Source organism: Lytechinus pictus, chromosome 10 (genome assembly GCF_037042905.1).
Source record: "Lytechinus pictus isolate F3 Inbred chromosome 10, Lp3.0, whole genome shotgun sequence".
Taxonomy (NCBI): Eukaryota; Metazoa; Echinodermata; class Echinoidea; order Temnopleuroida; family Toxopneustidae; genus Lytechinus; species Lytechinus pictus.
Window position 1 is genome coordinate 785170 of NC_087254.1, and position 22296 is coordinate 807465.

The following is a 22296-nucleotide window of genomic DNA, read 5'->3' on the forward strand; positions in this document are numbered from 1 at the left end:
TAATCATCATCGTTATCATCATCATCATCGTATCTACACTTTCCCGAATATTACTTGTGCCACTTTTAACTTTCATACTACTTCCCTACAACTATACAGTGGTGTCCTCGTTTGTGGATGAATACAAACGCACGCACACAACCACACACACACACACACACACAACCGTTCTTGCAAGCATGAAGCATGTGTCATTTTTACTTACATTTCAATTACCCTTTGACCTTTTAATAAGTCATTGTGAAAATGGAATATTAAGGTCTGAGGAAATTCCACTTTAAGAAACATAAGTATGATTTCATTGGTCCATGAAAAAAGCGAGCTTTGCATAGAAAATGCGCTTCCTTAATCTCTCAAACAGTACACATGATATACATGGTGAGATAAAACAACTATACATGTGCAAAAAAACTTTCTGCAATATTTTTGTACCTTCATAAACTTATTTTCAGATTTACATATTACTTACACCTTTGAATCAAGTCAACCCCCCCCCCCCCACACACACACACACTTAAGTTTCCAATTCTATCATCCGCGGTATACAGTATGTTTCACTTGCCATACATAAATTTCTATTTTAGAATAAAGAGTTATATCGAAGTGCAAATAATTTCCACATTTCCATAAAAAAGCAACAAATTGCCTTACACAAGGACCACTTGGACTTTCACACAAAAAATAATTAATGGTTAATAAACAAAATGTGAAACTTCATTCATAAATATTGAGTTCGCCTTTGTTTACAATCTTTTCGATATTGCGTGAAAATGATAACTAACATTTATAAATTACATCAAAAGACACCTTTGAACAAAGTTTTATTCACGGTTTTCAATTTTCAATACAGAACGTCTTAGCTGTAATGTTTTTTTGAAAATTTTCTGAAAATAATGCCTATATTGCTTCATAACCAAAATATGTTTTAATGAAAACTCATTACAAAGAAAGAATTATGATATAATTATAATGCGTTTTGAGTTTGAATACATGATTTACAACAGTGATGTCAAAAATAAGTCATTTAATTAACAGACAAGCCTTTATGGATTTGATAAATGTAATTATATCATTTTTTAATTAATGTTCTTTATTTCATAAGTCTCATGTGAAGTTGTCCTACTCAAGCACACAATATATTTTATTAATATCATAGTGATTTACAATTCATTGTAGCTTCAAGATTCTGCTTTATTTTCTATGGTTTTCTTTGATTCATCTTTCTCTTTATAAAAAATACACTTTACAAAAAATAAATAAATTTTACACATTTAAAATGTGTATCAAACCTCGTACAACACCGGGAGCATCTTTAAACGGTTCTATCTTTGCACCTTCGATCTTTTGCATTATCACTTTCAAGGGTTAAATTTTGCACCTCTTAGACAAAAGGGGCTCTCATTCATGTCATTGTCATTGCAAGAGGTGCTATGTTTATCTTATCGTGTACTTTGCATTCTCATACAAAATACTATTGGACAATGGACAAACTTGGACAGATTATATCACTGTTAGAACATTTATCCTTAGAAACACCCACAAGTGCCTGCAGCAAAGGCTCGAGAACACATGTTATCTTATATACTGTGTAAAATTATATACAGCAAATTGGTATATGGGGTGTAAGACCCTACAAATATCCTTGAATAAAACTTTTCCTTTTTTAAAGATACACCTGTTAGGCTTAAAGGAGAATGAAACCCTTGAAACCAGCTGAATCCGTATCAAAGAGAAAAATCAAAGAAACATATTGTTGAAAGTTTGAGGAAGATTGAATGAATAATAAGAAAGTTATTAGCATTTGAATGTCGAGATCACTAATGCCATGTAGATCCTCCCATTGGCAGTGCGACCAAGATCTGTGATGTCACACACGTACAACTCCCTCATTGCTTTAGTACTTATTTCACTTATATTCTCACTTTTATAGAATCTATCACAAGGTGAGGTGTTCTCTTTATGAGAGGACAAGTACAGAGGTTTCACAACATTATATCATTGATGAATCGTTTGTCATATGATTAGAATGAGCAAAATGATATGTTTTGGGGTATATTTTCAGTGTCCAAAAGGGGAGAGTTGTTCATCTGTGATATCATAGATCTTGGTTGCGTTGCCAATGGGAGGATCTCCATAGCATTAGTGATCTCGACATTCAAATGCTCATAACTCTTCTATTGCTATTCCTATTTTACTCAAACTTTTGTTGATCTTATTTTTTGATTTTTCTGCTTTCACAAAAGCTAACTTGCTCCAAGAGTTTCATTCTCCTTTAATTGCAGAAGATTTGCAGTTATAACAATGTACAAAAAGATTCTGTATTTGGGGTTTTTCTGTAAAATCGTCGTCAGTGTATGTTCAAACCAATGTTCTATTTATTTCCTCTTTGCGTATGTAATTTTAATGAGAGGCAGATTAGAATGCTGAAATGAAGAAGCACACTGCAGTGCGTTCAGAGGTGCATTTGGTAACATCCTAGTGGATCAAAAGAAGATGAGTATAGGTTTGGTTATTTAGATCTTTCCACGACCCGGAGAGTGACGCCATTAGGAGGATTGATGAATCCTGCCTTCCCGAGAACAGGCGGAATCTAAAAAAAAAAAACAACATCATTCATTTTCATTCAATATTAAAAAAGGATGTCAAAGTAATGTGATAATGCTCAGCAAATTTTGGAACACCTTAGAAGCACCTTACAATACTCACATTACAATCGTTGATCTCAAAATTTGTGTTAAATAATAAATCATATTGGTGAGATAACACATATTAAAAGGCATTAATCAGCAAAGCCAATGGTTAATCCAGGCATGGACCTATGAAAAGATGGACGATTAACGCGAGCATTTCTTTGACCCAATGATAGTCACCGTCACCTGGTTATGCGCATCTTAAGCCCCTTTCACAATTGGTGGTGCGACTGCTTACAACCGTTGCGATTGTGTGCAACATATATTGTGACCAAGTGATCGCAAACGGTCGCACGAGCAATTGTGAAAGCCCCTTAAATGAGAACATACAGGTGTTGTAACAATAGCAATTACCATGACTACCAAGGGTATCTGATCACTCAAAGACGGAACAGTTTCCCGGTCTTGACTTTTGTTGGCTGATCCCCTGTTTCAGTATGTGCCTTTCAGTCAATTTGCTTCATATATGGATCAGCAAACTTGAGAAGCAGACGATTTTTATGATATAAAATATGATATTATTCGATCCGCTAACTACCGCTCACACATAAGGACCTCAATAACATTGAAAGATACACGATCTACACATGTTATGTGCCACGTATATCTGGAATATTATGGAGAAACTTGGGAAAATTGAATTTTAAATGGTAAACAATCAATCACAATATTGCCTCTATATTAAAATATGCAGACATTTCCCCAAATAAAACACATGGAACTAAGATTAACAAAGGTAAACAGAAACTGCACATCGATTATCCATTATTTCATTGATTTTCTATCAACTGCGCATATAATTTGTGAAATATAAATGTCCAATAACGAACTAATTCAGTCCCTTCTCACGGTGACGATCATAGGACCAAAGAAGACTAGTATGAAGAGAATGTTATTCAGATGACAATTACCGTCACCTGTTAGTGAATTCATTATCTAAGCGATGAATGTCCATCTCTTCATAGGTCCATGATCCAGGGTACACATACATGTACGACCCGTGCCCCCTTTTGAGAACCATAAAAAACATTGTGGTGGAAAATGGCGGGATGCGCAAGTAAAGATCGGATTCCGAGGGGGGGGGCAGTCAAATATATTGCTGTACACACGCGTGACCAAAAAAAGGTATCACAAACACAGATTTTCAAGAAAAAGGGTGGTTTTGAAAGACTGGTCAATCACGGGGTCAAACGTATTTAGGGTATGTTTTTTTCCCCCCAAAGCTTTTTTTTTAAGACTAGACAAACGTGTTTAGGGTATGTTTTTTTCCCAAGCTTTTACCTCGAGGTCATATTTTGGCGACATCTTGTTTAGGGGCCAAAATGTGTAAATAAAGCCCGCGAAAAACTTGTTTAGGGGGTTATTTTGCACACAGAGAAAAACTCGTTTAGGGGGTGTTTGGAAATGTCTTTGTCACGCGTGTGTACAGCAGTATATTTGACTGCCCCCCCCCCCCCCCGGATCAGATTTTGTGTTACCTAAACCACCATCATTCTTCTTTCGTGAGTAAAGACTGGAGACTTTTTTTCTTGCTTGACGGAGTATTCTGAACCCCCCCCCCTTATCCCCAGAGATTTTACATTCTACATTTCTTTTTAATTCAGGATTCAGATACGGAATACATAACTATAAATTGCTCGAAGGCATGTTAGGAATTGCGATTAAAATGACTGGAAGTATTGTCAAGAAAGATATGGGTCTCGTTTCATAAAGCATGTTATAAATAACACATTTGCATAATCAGTTAAAAGCTACTGAAATCGTTCAATTTGATTGGCTGATAGTAAACTTGTTATCACCAAAGGCCTTTGTGAAACAGGACCCTTATCCTTACCTCGGTTTCTGGGGCTACTTCCAGTCTGAACTGCTGCAGTAACATCACCAGTGCCGTTCTGATTTCCATCATAGCAAACCTGAGCCCGATACAGAACCGAGGGCCACCACCGAATGGAAGCCAGGCCAAGGGTGCTCGACCGGCTGCGTTCTCCTTATTGAATCTAAGAAAAGAAGGGGCGATATTCTCACCTATTAGAGTGTTATTAAAGACATTCATGAAATTATTAACAATTTAGAACATCAAATAAACAATTATGTTTCATTACTGCCCCCCCTCGTTTTTTATAATATTCCTATACAAATGTAGGCCTATGTAATTATATGAAGAAAAAAAAGGAGTAATTTGTTATTTTGAGCAAAAGAAAAAGAAGCATTCAAATTATCCTGAAATATCAAGCATGTTAATTGACAGGGGGGGGGTCGCGGACCTGGGCCCCGTACCAGAAAGGTTAGCGATTAATCGCTAACTGAAATGACCTATCAAAGTCATCGTTGCAGGCGCACTTTGCTCAGTTAGACTGACTAGGAACCAATCAGAATTGATCTTTCAAATTAGCGATTAATCACTTGTGTAACGGGGCCCAGGGGCCCGTAACACAAAGCTTATCAGTGATCCGATATAGAACATTTTTCTACGATCAATCGTGAATGTCAAGCGTACGATTAATCGTTAATCTTTGTGTTACGGGACTTCGGTTGCATTTTCGAAAGATCCCACTACTTCAAAATTGAAATTTGAAAAAAAAAAAAAAAATGTGCGCTGAAGGGTGTTTTTGAAAAAAAAATGGATCCATTCATTTCCTCAACTTTTATTTTATTGAAAAGGATAAATGAAAATAGCCTTGCAGACGTTTAATCAAAATTGTTTCATTTTGTTTCACCCTCATTGTATGTACCATTTTATGATTTATCATTATTTAATGCTTACCGACAACATTTTATCTACTTCCATTGTATGGTTATATTGCTCCCATTGTATATTCCCTTGTATTGATTTGTATGGTTATTATTTCATATTTGTGCAATGTTGAGTCGAAATGAAATAAAGGCAACTTGAAAAATAAAAATTGATGGTCACGTGTGAGTTCAGTTATATATTGCAATAAGGTCTTACTCCTTACTCGAGATATGTTTTCGTGAAGCTTCAAAATGTACATGTATTAATGACAAGCTTTACCAACGAAATGGCATGGTGTGTTACCAGTTATTCTATACAGGTATCAATAGACCCTTTAGTGAACTCAATATCAAAGGAAATTCTTGATATTTCCTGTCCATTATGATCCTCATATTAAGTTTGAAATAAATCAATTCATACTCAATCTATAGGTTCATTATTGCGGAATGAAATAATCGCTAGAGGGTATTCATTTGTCTCGCAGTCTACTATGGTCAACAAGCTAGTGTACACTTTTTGCGAGAGTGATCACGAATTTCCTAGAAAGCTAGTGAACACTTTCTGCGAAAGTGATCACGAATTTCCTTGTTGACCATAGTAGATTGCGAGACAAATGAATACCCTCTATCGATTAAATCAATTCATGTTTTAAAGCAAACGTTTATATTACACCCTGTTTCTACCTGTCTGGATCAAACTTTTCTGGGTTAGGCCAGAGATTTGGGTCCCTCTGCACACTCCATATCGGGATGCTGACGGAGTCCCCTGCTCGAAACTCATGACCGTTTATCGTAGTCGTTTGGTTACAGACTCTATCAATTCTGAAAAATCAATTCAGTTCAAGCTCAAAATTAATAAACACTCATTTTCTTTCAATTTGACATTTTGACTATCAAACGGTCACATAACTTTGCACAAAGTATAATAATTAAAAGTGAGAATGATATTTAAATAATATATGTATATAGTATAATAGTCCCAAGGCAAAAGACGAACAACCAATAAAACATAATAATGGCTACGATTGGGTACGCCACTATGCGTAAGTGCAAAAGAAGTAGAACGAGGAGAAAGAGGAACAGAGGAAATGGGGAAAAGATGCATCGGAAACTTTAGAGACCAACCATGATGTTTGGGGAAAATTGTCCCAAAATTGGCGAGCGATCGACTGAAACGAACAAGCAAAACTTTTGACCTTTTTGATAAGAAAGGCTGACTTTGTCATATATTTTGAAAATGTATTTTCAACCCTGTTCTTTTCCTTTTAATCTCTTTCATTCTGTTTTCCTTGATGGTTGATTTTTTTTTTTTGGGGGGGGGGGGCTATGGCCAATGCCCCCATCTATGCGCCAGTGAACTATGTAATAGAACTGCGATTTTAACAAATTAACCACATGATTATAAGCAATTCTAACAATTAATAACAAAGTTATAGTCACTGTCCTCCATACTGAGGAACTTAGGCTTTGTCTTATCACTTACACGGCACCGGGTGGGTATAACCGAAGTGACTCGCTGATGAAATTCTCGAGAGAGACCAATTTCTTGAGGCTTTCGTAGTTGATGTCCTCTGCCGTGGGCGCCAGTCTGTCGATCTCGTCAATGAGCCGATCTTGCTGATCTGGATTGGTGGCGAGGAGGTAGGCTGTGAGGGTCAATGCAGCTGTAGTCGTTTCATACCCAGCTACGAAGAAGGCGAGAGCCTGTGTCATTCGTGAATAATAATAACAATAATAATAATAATAATAATAATAATAACAATAATAATAATAATAATGAATTAGAAAGAGAAGTGAACAATGAGAAGAGGACCCATTTGATAGAATATAGAACAATAACCCTAGATTTCTGGAAGAAGTCCGGTTGCTGTTTAATATACCAACAAAACATCAAGTTGTGGACAATGGAAATAATAATGATAATAATGATAATAATAATAATTATGATAATAATAATAAATGCATGTGGTTGGATTGTTATCACTGAATAAATTCCAATTCACTTTTAAATTCACAGTTTTACTTTTAAATAAAATCACCGTATCTCCTTTCTCCCAAACATGAACAGCGGCAAATCCAAAATTGGCTATAAGAAGGGGGATAAAGTAACTACAGTCACCCTCCCCCACCTACCATTCTTCCCCCTTCTCCCTCGACGCAAAGGGACAAATGAATCACATACTTTTTTCTTGTCGTTAATAGCTCATATTTTATCCGCCAGGGTAGCAAGGGGGGTGTCCCTGGATCCATCAGTGCCACAAATAATTTCATTTCGTAATCTGACTCAATATATACCTGGCTTGTAAGTTCTAAGCGTGTTAACGGTTGTCTGTTTCTCCTTGTGTCCGTCTTACCGGATGATGACGATGACATTCCGTTGGTGTGGTTGGCAGGAGGGCTGTCGTCGTCATCGTCGTTCTCGCCTTCGTTGTCTTTGGTAGAATCTAGCACGAGCTGGAGAAAGTCAATGTTCTGTCAAGAGATGGTATAAATGGAGTGTTAAAGATTGAGATCAGTACTCTGCAAAAACTCCGGTGTTGATTTAACACCAGACCGGAATCTATATATGTCCACACCAGAGAAGTATTGAAACAACACCAGTTTGGAATCAAACCGATGCTGTTTTAATACTAATTGCTGTTGTATAAACACCTATCTGGTGTTAGACCAAAACCAAACCGGTGTTGTTTAACACTTCTCTGGTGTGGACATATATAGATTCCAGACTGGTGTTAAATCAACACCGGAGTTTTTGCAGTGTAGTGAATGTGTATTCGTACGATCTTTCATACCATCATTTCGAATCTCTGATTTGACATTAATATATTCATTCAATCACTGGCGGAGATGCACAGTTAAAATTTGTAATGTTAAATGCCGTTAAAACCGGAGTGTGCTCCCCTTTTGAAAGTGAAGACCTTTTTTTTTTTTTTTTTTTTTTTGCTTGTCAGTTTTTTCCTCGGGAAAATGTGCCCCCCCCCTTGGAAAACCCTGGATCCGCCCCTGTATTCAATGCATCATCATTTGATGGTCATGAAATCAGATAGCTAATTGATTAATGGACAAACAAAACATAAATATTCAGTAGCGTAACGAGTAAACAAAAATTGAGGGGGGAGGCATGTGTGACATATTAGTGAGAGAAGCAAGCGAACAAAAATGTGACCTTTAATACAAAAAGATAATTTCTTTAAAAAATTGAACATATACTATTAAAAAAATGTCATATTCCACACCCTTCCCTTTTCTTTCCTTCTCTCTCTCTCTCTTTCTTTCTTTCTTTCTTTCTCCCTCTTTCTTGGTTGTGAAACTTTCGGGTGCCAGCGCCCCCCCCCCCCCCATTTACACGGCAGTGTGAATAATGATCTTCTGATCATTCCATGTTACATTCTGCTAAACAATAAATCCATGCGTTATAAACGCATATTCAAGAGTGAGTAAAACAATTTTGTGGGTCCAATGGATCAGGAAACCTCTTATCTCTATGCTGATCCAGGGCGGGGCGGAGGGGGGGGGGTGGTCGAGGGAGTGACAGGGGTGTAAAGAAGATCAGGTCTTCATAACGTTTGGGGGAGGACTTTTTTATTTTATTTTAAATTCCCACTTTCTCTTTCTTTTGCAATTTGGTTCAGCACCTTTTAACGATATAAAGATTTCAAGTTAATTGTGACACATTCTTCACCTAAATCCACAAAATATTTGTAGATTAGTTTGCCCTAATGTGTTCAATAAGGCAGAGGGCATATCAGTTTTATACTTTTACCCTCGATTTTCTCCCCTTTTTTGTTTGGGGGTGGCATTTCGGAACCGCCCCTGTTAAGAACAGCGGTATTTTATTAATACCGCTGAAATGGGCCATCCTCCATATGATCTGTATGTTATGTTAAATTGAGCATGTATATATTTTATCTTTTTATGGAAATAAATACAAAAAAAAAAAAGATGTCGAGATATCAACATAATTCTGACACAACCACCTCCACGTAAAAATAATATTCTGTATAAATATCGAAAATAAATACATAACCTTTGTAGATTTGTCTGTCCTCCTGTGTTCAATGGCTCTATCTATTACCGATTTGAAGAATTCTAAGGTGTCAACAGGGAACACATTCAGTCCCAAAAGCCTTAGCAGTCCCGATACTCCTGGGATCCTACCTGGTGGAAACAAAAATGATGTCGATTTTCAATTTTGGACCTGCCATCACAAAACCAACAATACGTCGCCCAAAATAAATTTTGAGGATTGATTTTTTAGCTTAAAAAGGCAGATTCTCTAAGCTTCAAAATGATATATAACTTGTCAAAATCGATCAACAATAACCCACACAACATACAGAAGTTATGAAGTACCCAGTTAAAGCCGAAAAAATAAGAAAAAACAAAGTTCGAGAATAATTAGAGCATGGGGTGTGCACATTGTGCAACCTTGGAGAAACTTCTAAGCAGTCCGAAAAAATATATCAAATAAGCTCTTGTATCTTGTTTAACTACAGAACATCAAAGTTTGGCAGAAGGAAGAATAAGAATTACTTTTTCGGACATGTCAGATTAGGTAAATTTCTTATTGTCTTTGTACGTTCTTCATCTTTTCCTAAGGTCACGACACAAGTCCTGTCCATGGTACAAAATTTGCATGGCTTTTGGGTAAAAGACTCCAGATTTATGGCAGTGCACGGCTCTGAAATGACAATTTCAACTATATTTACAGATAATTTCCCTGATCATGCTGATGATTACTTGCTGGTTATGGGGTGGCAGATCAAATATATTGTTTTAAGACACACTGCTAACAAGAAATAAACGGATATGGAAAATGAATAAAAGGGTTTGTATGATAAAGTGGTTGGAGTACTGATCTCATGATCGTGAGGTTGTGAGTTCGAATCCCCACTCGGCCATCATCTCCGCTTTAATTATAAAAAAAAGGCCCGAGAGTATTTTTTGTCATCTGTAAGGTAAACCACTGTGATAGATTAACAAGGACGTAAATTGTTTCCTTTGCAAGTGGTCATGTTGTCCAGCTTGGCGTTACTGAAATAGGAACAAAAACTCTACAGAAAATGAACGATTGTGAATTGACCAGAGGAATTTGGATCTCCTCAACAACAATACATTGTACGTTCACCCTTGTCTTTCGCTTATTTACGAATGGATATAGGGCTCCAATCTATTCAAACTCCTTCTAAAAACCGGGCAAGAATCTGGGAATTCGTAAACGGTAATGTAGGGCCTTTTTCACACGTGAATCTTAACTTCTTAAGTCATCATCGTAATGTTGATTGCTATTGTAGTCCTGACTGTAATTAGCATTCGTGATTCCAATCACGTCCCACTTTGGTTTCACACGAGCTAAATATTCGTCATTAGCCTAATTTTTCAATGGAATTATCATTCAAATTACGATCTTTTTTTTAAACCGTGTGAAAGGGCGTTGAGTAACTTGTGGCGACAACCCTGTAGATTAAATTTGAATGATATTCTGTACATTGTGCCGAAGTGGCTTACCTACAAGCATGTATATAATCAGAGCCGGTGATGTAAAGTCAAGACTAGAGAAAAACTTTTTGGCATTGCGGACAAAGGGGTCGTCTTTGTTTTTCTGTGAATCCACATTCAATCCAAACGCACACAATGCTATCGTATCCATGATATATGCGCCGAACGATCTGAAATTAGAAGAAAGATGATAAAGAAGGTTTGTCCCCTTTCCCTAATATAAGTGGTTTCAGTTGTGAAATGAGCCAACAAAATTAAGGAGGCCGGACATGACGTATGAATATGGCACGCTATTTCTGTTCTTTTTTTGTCCCATAAAGGCGATAAACTGAGTTCTTCGCCTTTATTGGACAAATATGGAGATTTCGACATATTAGTCAGAAAATAGTATCATATTTCATCACTTCATTGTTTTTTCTTTCATTTCCTTTTTTTTGGTCGTGAACCTTTTTTTGTGTGTGTGATCCATGTACCCCCATTTGTACGGCAGTGCCTTGCTTATAAAAAGGGGCGATTCGTTGTACCTGGAAGAATTGTCCAAACTTCCAATATTTCATGTCACGGAATATGATGGAATCATCTAAATCCTAGGACAACCTAACAGGACTAGCTTGACTAGATGGCTTTCACAGTAGAGATCCAATGCCCTCTGGTGTGCGGTCGTGTCCGAAATTGTGATTGCCAGAGGTTATCCAGAGTCATAAAAACGACTTTGTTTATTCATTAAAATTTTTATTTCACTTTACCTTTATTTTCAGTCGTGTATTTGTTTTCAGTGTACTTTTTTTTATATATTCATTCATCTTTTTTTTTATTCTTTCACTTTCATTTTAATTTTATTTTGTCTTTATTTGTATAGTTATATCTCAGATCTCTTGAAATTTAAATCCCGATCTCATGACCATCATCTTCGTAGCTCACAAGATACACTCACACTGCAAGTACCCTCACACAAGATTAAAGCAACACTAGGAGATAGATAATTTCTGATGTCTTCCCCTCGACATTAGGAATTCAACAAATTTACATAATTTCAAATTAAAAACCTATCTATTCCAGTAGTATGTACAGCATCTGGGAAGCTCTTGCAGCGCAATAGAATATATGAAATATAATTGAACTGTATGTATTATTTTGAACATTTATTTGACTGTACTCTTATCAATCTAAATCTAAAATCTAATCTATATAGAAATAGTTTTTGCGCTTTAAAACTGCATATTATTATTTTTATACTGATTTTGGAAATTGCGGGTTTTATTCATTCATATATATTTTTATTCATCTATTTATTTATTTATATATTTATTCATTTATTGCATTTATATATTTATTTATCTGTTCATTCATTTATTATTTATTTACTTATTTATTTATTTGTGGAACCGATGATTGTGGACAATGTACTTACTCCTTCAAATCGATCGTGCCTTGCTTTTCTTCACCGCACACTTCCATCAAATTTTTAACGAGTCTGCTTGCCGGTTCTTTGACCATCTCTGACATCTGAGTACAGTGATTGATAGTTTAACGATTTATTAGTAACCAACCATCCATTGTCTTCCTACCAATGTATTATGACTGGTAACTATTTTTATCGGAATGTAATTTCCTATTGATTTATATGACTTGATCAGCCCCAGTACCCCATTACCCGAAGAAGCACCAGTACATTAAAAAAAGTATATGTGATCAATGCATTTGCGGCGATCTCGATGAGGGGAGAGGGGTTGGGGTGCCCTCCTCCTCGATTTTCGGATTTTGTTCACTGCTAAATCTCTGGTGTTGATTTAACACCAGCCCGGAATCTATTATGTCCACACCAGAGAAGTGTTAAACAACACCAGTATCGTTTTGGTCTAACACCAGATAGGTGTTTATACAACACCAATTAGTATTAAAACAGCATGATTCCAAACTGGTGTTGTTTCAATACTTCTCTGGTGTGGCCATATATAGATTCCGGGCTGGTGTTAAATCAACACCGGAGTTTTTGCAGTGTACAGGAGTACTGCAAGACATGATGTTTTCAGCAAAATCCATTAATCTATCATTAGATTGAGATTTCACTCAAATATTGCATTGGTACCTCATTGAAATCGAAGAAATTAACAATTTCGAATTAACACCATGAAACAAAACAAGAATCACTAACCAGTTTCATCTTTTTACCGCTGAATGCCGGAGTGAGGGTATGCCGTAGCTTCTTCCACTGCTCATCACGGCTGATGAACAAGGCCTTACTCAATAATGGACTATCAATAGGAATAAACTGCAATAGACACAACACAATTTTCATTATAATGCTATGAACTATGATGAAACTTTCTATGAGTCAGTGAATATGCTTGTACACAAAATGTACTCATTATGAGAAACAGGAATTTCTTCATCATTTTATGTTTTTGTATTACAGACAATGTCACTATCATCAATTTATCCTCATTACCAGGTCCCTCGGAGAGGACTTTAAGCCGTCGGTCCCCTGGTTGCTTGCTCACAGGCATTCGTGCTTTCTTAGCAGTCAGGTAAAAACCTCGGTATAACGTAACATAACATAACATCAATGATAAAGCACAAATTATGTTTGACTGAATATATATATATTATAATACATATATTATACATATATTATAATCATGTGGATCATGCTTTGTGATATTCTACACACAATACTGTCTGACCTTTAAAACGTAAATCATGTCATCAGGTGTGACTATGCTCTCGCACCAATTACTAACTATAATTGCGCAAAATGAAGTATGTGTAGGGCCTACTAACAATCAATTTGGTCTCACTTTGTGAGCTCACAAAATGATTTACATAGGCATACGTTCCCTTCCATGGCTGATACTTATTATCTCCCTTTTTCTTTCATTACACTGCATGGATATCTAATAATTTCCTTGTCGGCGCTTGATCCACATTTGACAAGGTATAGTGTTCATCATGGATAAACAATGTTTCTTCTTAAAATTATCTCTGACAAATTTCGATGTGTGATTCGTGAAAACCACTCCGAAATAATATATTTACCATTCTGTTGTGAAACCGATCAAATTGCTTCACCATTATTTGTTTGATCATATCGGGATCAGACACAAGAATAGCCGGTGATAAGAATTGGTAAAATCTAGATTACAAAACATAGAAAGAAAGAAACAAGAATACCCACGATCTTAATATTTAGATAATGAAAATTCATTCTTAAAGATAAATCTAATCGTGGTAATAAAAATATTTTGTCTAAAATAAAAAAAATAAAAGAATAGTAGTGAAGTTTTGAGACATAAAATAATGGACAAGGAATTTGAAATATATATATATACGGTCGTTTAAAAAATCAGATCGATAAGCCGATGCAGATATGAAATTGGCAATTTGGTGACCAGTGAGTGACGAGTAGAAACAAAATCTATCCACATCGTTTATTATGTAGGCTCAACCCAGGTGAGGTAAATGGGTAACGCCAGGAAGTAATTCCTCAAAAGACTCACAGAGCACCAAAATAGGTAGACTAGCTTAGCCGGGGTAATAAGAGTACCTTGAGCACCTAACAAATCCTATATTATTTATCATATCATTATTATCATTTAACTATCGGGAATTTTTGTTTTTTTCTCATTATAGTAACCATGTCCATACAGAGACATTTTTTCCAGGGGGGGGGGAGGGGGAGGGGTGGTGAGCGGGAATACATGCAGTTGTTCGAAACCGTACGTAAGCAAGGGGGTGAAGCGATCGAGCTCGTCGCGAAACTTACAATGTTATTTTAAGAAATATGTTGAAGGAAAATAATAGAAGCGGGAATAAAAATCTGGAATAAGACTCTGTATATAACACGTTCTATTGATAATGATTGTTAAGATCTTAGGCAAACAAAAACGATCACTCAATTATTTTATGTTTGAAAATGCTTCTTAAGTAAACACGAATATTGGCTTTAATCAACATCAAATCACACCTTTTAGATCTATTGGCTACCTTTTATCTGCAGTGTATTTATTTATTTTGCATAATTTCTTACCCACAGCAGTTTCCATATTTCTTGATATAGTCGTCCATCGCGTACTGTATGCCCTGTAATATTAAAAGTAAACGAGGCTCTAACAGGTGAAAAATGGCAAATCATGAAAATATGCATTGTCAGAATGCAGTACACAAAAGGGAGAGGCCATGGTTGCCTGCTTTCTGTTTGTGGCATAATTCGCATTTGGCATCAGACACTGATCCAAAAGTGCATACTCATGTACGCTTCTACACTTCCCACTAAGAATAAATAATTCACGTTATATGTTTAAATTGCCTCTATACGATAATGCGAAGAGCCATTCCATTCTTTAAGGTGATCATTAGACTGATGCCTTGTGTCATTCATGTTTCATGTGTACTTTTACTCATCTAGTCTGCTGATAGTTTCAAATTATTATTTTTTTAATACATTAAATAAAGAAGAAAAAATATATCTCTTGGAATTAACAGCTTAATTCACGCCCCCCCCCCCCCAAAAAAAAAAATTATCAGTCATATTTAGCCAGTAGTATATAGGAACATACCGTGAATCGTGGGTTAGGGACTAACGACAGGGGCTAGAGTCAGGTCATCAGCGTTTGAATAAGAAGTAAACACTTCGAATAAACTATGATCTTTACTCTAAACGAATGTAAGATCATAATGTACCATTGTGATCACGTTATTATGTTGGGTTATCAGGGAGAGATGTGAGCGAACAAAGTACAGACATATTTTCGTATTCATTTATGGGTATACATACATGTAATTGCCCTTTATAGCGGGGCGTTTCTTGTCACCCCTATTTTCTATATATATATATTTTTAAAAGAAACATCAGAGCACACCACACCTCTCTCCACCCAAGGACATTGCCGAAGACTGGGAGGGGCAGAGGGCCCCTTATACCTCTGCGGAGAAAGTACGTGTAAGTCCATGTCAGATATCTAATGAGGAGAAAACAAAAACAACATGATAAGTAAACACAAAGGCCCGTATTCTGAACTCTTCGTGGTTTAAGATTTTTCCTAAAATCAAAGGAAGTCATATTTAAACTGTGTTAGCACAATGCCTATAATTGGAATTTAGGCACAAGTCGAGAAAAAAAAATACATAAGTTTCTCCTCTCTGAAAAAAACAAAATCAATGGAATGCACAATTATCATAGATCATGTAATAATAATAATAATAATAGTTGGATTTATAAAGCGCTTTTTGCCAGAGGATACAAAGCGCTGCTATTATTACCCCGGCTTTAGCTCGAGCTACCATCACCGGCGCTCAGTGCATGCAAGGAATTACTCCTGCCGGGTACCCATTCACCTCACCTGGGTCGAGTGCAGCACAGTGTGGATAAATTTCTTGCTGAAGGAAAATACGCCATGGCTACGATTCGAACACACGACCCTCTGTTTCAAAGGCGAGAGTCAGAACCACTAGACCACGACGCACCCATGTACAATGAGAGAATGGCTTGTGGTATTGAAAATATATATATATCAATGGAAATACTTTATATTCGTACAGTACGCTGATTCTTTTGAATCTCATACACGGTGAACCTCCCTGAAGAAAGAAAAAAAAATAACTGAATTATGTTTTTAAGGCGAATGAACTCCAATTTTGTAAAGTGTGTTTAAAAAGTCAGGATGGCGTTTAACTTGACGGAATGGAACATACGGGATATAAGGGGGTTCCATAGCAAAAATAAAATGTCTATACGACCATTGCAAATGCTGGTAACTTGTGCAATGGTCATGCTAGTAATAAAGTTACACTGTTAAAATAATTTTAACAACTCTGTTTCCTATGTGAATCGCACAGTAGTTTTAAACAAAATCTTAAACAACAAAGTTTAAATTGAAATATTTAATTATCAATAATTTAAGCATAGTTTTTTAAGATTTTAAACAATTGATTAACCTGTTTAAACAACTACTGTGCGATTCACATGATAAACCGCGTTTTTTATATTATTTTTAACAGTATACTAGCTTGTGCAGTGGTCGTATAGACCAGTTGAAAATATCAGAACCAGTTTTTATTGGACCACATATAGCAGTGGGCCCATGGTTTGAGTATTTTTCCTTTTTAGGGGGTTTTACTATGAACTTAAATCGTATGATGCAAAGCTATCTAAAAAACTAAATTTTAAATGATTGTATCTCATGTATTAAGGGGGGGGGGTCACTGACATTGAAAGGCACCCTGAACGAATATTCAAGGGTATGCCCCTGGGACACTCTAAACGCGGATTTTTGTGCAGTTATTTTAGATTTGCAACATACTCTATTATCGTTTTAAGCCATCGTGAGGGGGCCTTTCTCATTTTTGCGTTTTTACACTCTATTCAATTCGCGTTAGGCACGTGGCCATTACCTACAAAAACACTTTTTTCCACGTTTTTTTTCTTTTGCGGATGCTGTCCATTGTCCAATAGTGACCCCCCCCCCCCATCCCCGAGGATGTAGTTTTGTCTCCTTAATTATTTGATGAATTGTTCACTATTTCGCATTCAATCCACGTTCACGTTATTGATTTTTTCTCAAGTTGGAAAATCATTAAATATTGAAGGTTGTTGATTTACACCCACCTTTTTAAATTTTATTAATACTTACAATATCAGCAACGTCACTACAGCTAAAACCAACCACCATGTCAGGCATGGTCCAGATGATTCATTGGCTAAGATATCCATCCTGTAAACTCCTCGAAGACTTAAATTGCAGCTAGAGTTTGTCTTATAACAAGGACTTATTAGCACGAACGGTTTAGAGAGTAACCGGTTGGCACCGCAGATAGTCCGTGATCAGAGCGAAATAATAATATCTGATAAATTTGCGTGCGGAGATAACTTATTGTAAATTTCATAACACAAAAGCTGTGTTGGTGTGGCCTATATGACGTCACTTGTTTGTATAGAGTGTGTATTTATTCGACACGCCCGAGTGCCCAGCGTAAACACGGCGACTGGTGTTTAATGTCTGTCTATATTAATATTCATATTTCAATAAGTTTACAAACGATGAACCTGCCGGGGCAAAGTTCATCATCGTGTTCGCATAAACCCGGTAAAAAAAGGATAACAAATGCTGTTTGTTACTGCGGTGAGTAGGCATCATAAAATGGAATTAGCTCCACCCAAACACTTAAATTAACTCATTTATTTTCTTTACTAGTTTTGTAGGTTGTTAACATCAGTTGATGACATAGAACATACCCAAAGTTCCCAAAAAAGTTAATGCAAGCTTCACCACAACCATGATCACGGTCCTGAAGATTACTACATACAATGTAAAAAAAATATATTATTAAGTTATGAAATTGCCTTCATATTTTCTTAGTACATGTAATACTTTTCTTTCAAATATTCAAAGAAAATTTACCTGTTTTCTTGACAGCCCATTAATTTTATTGCATCAAATTTACTCAATAAGCCAGTTCATAGTTCCATTCTGCGCACGATCAGAAGAAGGTCATTTCTACTCAAGAGGCATAGTGGCTTGACATTCAATTAGATAAGCACCAACTGTGATGTCTTGATTATTCATATATCTTTTAAATTGAGCTCTTCATTAAATCCACAATAAAGCAATATCAAATGCGTCAACTGTACCAGCGACTGGTAGGGTTGGCCAAGTTTATTGTAATATCAACATGCTACAAACAGATATATAGGCATTCAAAGTAGAAATGCAACAAATACCTTCATAAAGTGTTCATTGAGGTGTTATTCTTGTCACCTGGTTTATTCAATTTCTACATCCTGCTATTTAAGGCATGCTTGAAATCTGCTTATCACATTGATAGTAAGCAAAGGTCATTTGAACATACCTGCCCATGAGGGAACTATGAACTGGTCTATTGAGTTATTTTTTCGTAAACGCTTTTGTAGTGCGTCTTATTCTTATGGTCTGTGGAGCGTTGTGGCCCAGTGGATTAGTATTCGGACTTTGAAACAGAGTGTCGTGGGTTCGTATCCCAGCCATGGCGTAATTTCCTTCGGCAAGAAACTGATCCACAATGTGCTGCACTCAACCCAGGTGAGGTAAATGGGTACCGGTAGGAAGTAATTCCTTAAAAAGCTGTGTGCGCTATGAACGCCTAGCTTAGCCGGGTAATATAGGAGCGCCTTGAGCACCTAACAAGGTGGATATGTGCGCAATATAAATACCCTATATTATTATCATTATTATTATTATAAAAAAATTAATGGGGTAAGGGTAAGCACTTTTCTGTAATTCACGAACACCAATTGAACTAATAGACGGGTCAATATATGGTTTGACCCGGAACAAATTGCAACGAATGATTTTTCAACGGTTTTTTGTACTATTTGACCTCAGGAATAACATACTCAAAAATCTACCAAAATCCGCATATGGGAAAGTAGTTATCTTCAAGATGCCGGGGCGTCCAAGATGGCCGCCATTACCTGAAAATGGATAACTCACTCATTATCCACCCTAGAGTCCTATTTGGGTTCATACTCCATGGTCCAGTGGGTAAACGAATTTATTGATACAAGTTAGAGTGAATATTAGCACTCCTGGGTACCAGGAAATTCCAAGATGGCGCCCAAAATGGCTACCGGAGGCTAAAAAAAAAAAAATTCATCTATTACTTACTTAAGTGGCTTTAATTTTGTTTTTATTCAAGGGTTTTGATGGTGAAGTAGTACATCGGTAAAAGTTACAAGGACAGCCAGTGGTCTTGTTTGTCCAAAAATCCAAGATGGCTTCCAAAAATTGATTTTAAAATGGCTGTTAATACTTAAAATTGACATAGCTTATATAATATCCACCTGGGAGATATGGTTTCGGTGTCTAGACTATGCTCTCAATTGTCATATAATACATTGGGACAAGTTACAGGGACAGTAAGTGGTCCAGTTAGTTAAGAAATCCAAGATGGCTTCCAAAAATGGATTTTAAAAATGCTGTTTCTACTTAAGAAAAAAACAACAACATAGTTTGTTCAATATCCGGGAATATGATTTTGTTTTTCCCTATACCATGTTTTCAATGGTCAAATAAGACATTGGGACAAGTTACAAGGACGGTCAGTGGTCCGGTATGTTAAAAAATCCAAAATGGCTTCTAAAAATGGAGTCTAAAATTGCTGTTGCTACTTAAAAAAACCCGACATAGTTTGTTCAATATCCAGAAATATGATTTTGTGTCAATGCCATGGGTAAATGGGTCAAATAATACCAGGCGGATGTGAAATGATCTATGTCCATTTTAATTATCAACAGCAATTTTAAACTCCATTTTTGGAAGCCATCTTGGATTTTTGGATACACCAGACCACTGGCTGTCCTTGTAAGTTGTTCCAATGTACTACTTCACCCTAAAAACCATTGAATAAAAAACAAATTAAAGCCACTTAGATGAATTGTGGATTTTCAGTCTACGGCAGCCATTTTGGGCGCCATCTTGGATTTGCCAGGTACACTGGAGGGGTTATAATTCACTTTAGCCGTTATTAACATTTTTTTTACCTCTAGACCATGGATTATGAACCGAACTAGGATTCTAGGGTGGATAATAAGCCCTTAATAAGACACTTGTATCCATTTTCAGTGAACGGCGGCCATCTTGGACGCCATCTTGAAAATAACCACTTTCCCGGATGCAGATTTTGGTAGATTTTTAGTATGTTATTCCCGAGGTCAAATTGTACAAAAAAACGTTGAAAAATCATTTGTTGCAATTTGTTCCGGGTAAGGGTATTTTTGGCCGTAAATTGACCCGTCTATAAGGATTTAGGACGTGGCATTTTAAGGTTACACGGGCATAATTACAACTGGCAGGCAAGAGATATTCTTTCGAGCCAACCCATTCTCATTTTTAAAATTTGATATTGCTGATTGACAAAATTGAATGAATATGATTGACAATATAATACTGATTCTAGAGAGGGTACCTACTGAACTACCTTTTTTCCAAATTGGAAAGATTTTTCACTACTTTGGAACTATTGTTTTACTGGCGGAAGAATTAGGGCTATTTTACTCTCTCAAGTGATGAATTTGATCCTGTCAGGTGTAGTCTTCATACATACCGATTTACTTTTAAAATGAGCTGGTCGAGGTTCCCTTTTCTGGTCAGATATGGAATGTCAGACATATATCCTATCCACTGGAAGTAAACATTCAACCCTCGAATTTCCTCCTTATTTTTCACGATTTTAGTTTAAAGTGCCACTTTAACACATGAGTCTATGGGAAATGTTTTAGGCATGTGATACCTTAAAGGGGAATGAAACCTTTGGAACAAATAGGCTTGTGTCAAAACAGAAAAATCAAAGAATAAGAACAAAGAAAGTTTGAGAAAAATCGAACAAATAATGAGAAAGTTATGAGCATTTGAATATTGCAATCACTAATGCTATGGAGATCCTCCTATTGGCAATGCGACAAGGATGTGTGATGTCACATGTGAACAACTTTCCCTTTGATGGACTCTTAAATACCCCCAAATGTCTATTTTTGCTTTTTCTTGATCCATGATGTATCTTTTTTAATCTGTATTACATGCCCTCCTATAGAAATAACACATAATCTACTGATATAAGTGATAAAAGAGGCAGTGTAAGTGATATATATATACTAAAGTAATGGGGAGAGTTGTTCACAAGTGACATCACACATCTTTGTCGCCTTGCCTATGTGAGGATCTCCATAGCATTAGTGACCGCAATATTCAAATTGCCACTTTCGACCCAGGTATAGTAAATGGGTACCCGGAAGGAAGGAATTCCTTGAATGCTCGATGCGCCCGATCAGGGTAGCCGTGCTAAAGCCGGGGTAATAGTATGCAGCGCTTAGAAACATTTTTATCAAGCGCTATATAAATGTTGCATATTGTTATTATTATTAAGGCAAGAGCAGGCTGTAATTCAGACCCTTTACTCAAGTGAAGGGTTTGCACAGATGACTATTATAAGTAATATAACAAATAACTCCTGCTTACTCCTGCTTGCTTCTAGCTATGGCGTGAAACTCTTGCACGCTTCTACTAACACGTACCACTATTGACGACTTTATGAAGTATAAGACGAGACTACTGTATTCGTAAATGTTGCAATATGATTATCATTGAATTGAGTGACAAATGAATGAAAACAATTTCAACAAGGCCATTGATGATTATGATCGCTTGACTCTTAGGGGGTGTTGCAAGAAAATATTTGCAATCAATTGCAAATATTCTGTTGCAATTTACAATTGATAGACCAATTTTAACTGTAACAAATCATATTATATTGCTTATTTTATGAAGCAGATTAGAAATGAATCTCCAATTTGTAATAAATTTCAAAACTTACGATCGATATGGGGGCCAAAAATAGACTTGCA

At 36.3% G+C, this 22296-nt stretch overlaps 1 protein-coding gene across 1 annotated transcript; it reads right to left on the reverse strand.

Annotated features, from left to right (window-relative positions):
* Positions 1–541: 541 nt before the first annotated feature.
* On the reverse strand, positions 542–17732 carry LOC129269749 (cytochrome P450 3A56-like). The gene is made up of 13 exons (XM_064106032.1): positions 17552–17732; positions 15787–15880; positions 14950–15002; positions 13959–14055; positions 13078–13194; positions 12334–12428; positions 10932–11092; positions 9451–9581; positions 7719–7895; positions 6907–7127; positions 6108–6245; positions 4525–4687; positions 542–2590 (listed from the first exon to the last, which is right to left on the reverse strand). The coding sequence occupies exons 1-13, from the start codon at positions 17629–17631 to the stop codon at positions 2510–2512; spliced, it is 1608 nt and encodes a 535-aa protein (XP_063962102.1). The 5' UTR covers positions 17632–17732; the 3' UTR covers positions 542–2509.
* Between the last annotated feature and the right edge of the window lie 4564 nt (positions 17733–22296).

Coding starts and splice junctions, on each gene's coding strand:
- LOC129269749 (XM_064106032.1), bottom strand. CDS start 17,631: ATGGATATCTTAGCCAATGAATCATCTGGACCATGCCTGACATGGTGG. Junction 15,003..15,786: donor ATGTCCTTGGGTGGAGAGAG/GTGTGGTGTGCT, acceptor TTAATATTACAG/GGCATACAGTACGCGATGGA. Junction 11,093..12,333: donor GGCACGATCGATTTGAAGGA/GTAAGTACATTG, acceptor TTCTAATTTCAG/ATCGTTCGGCGCATATATCA.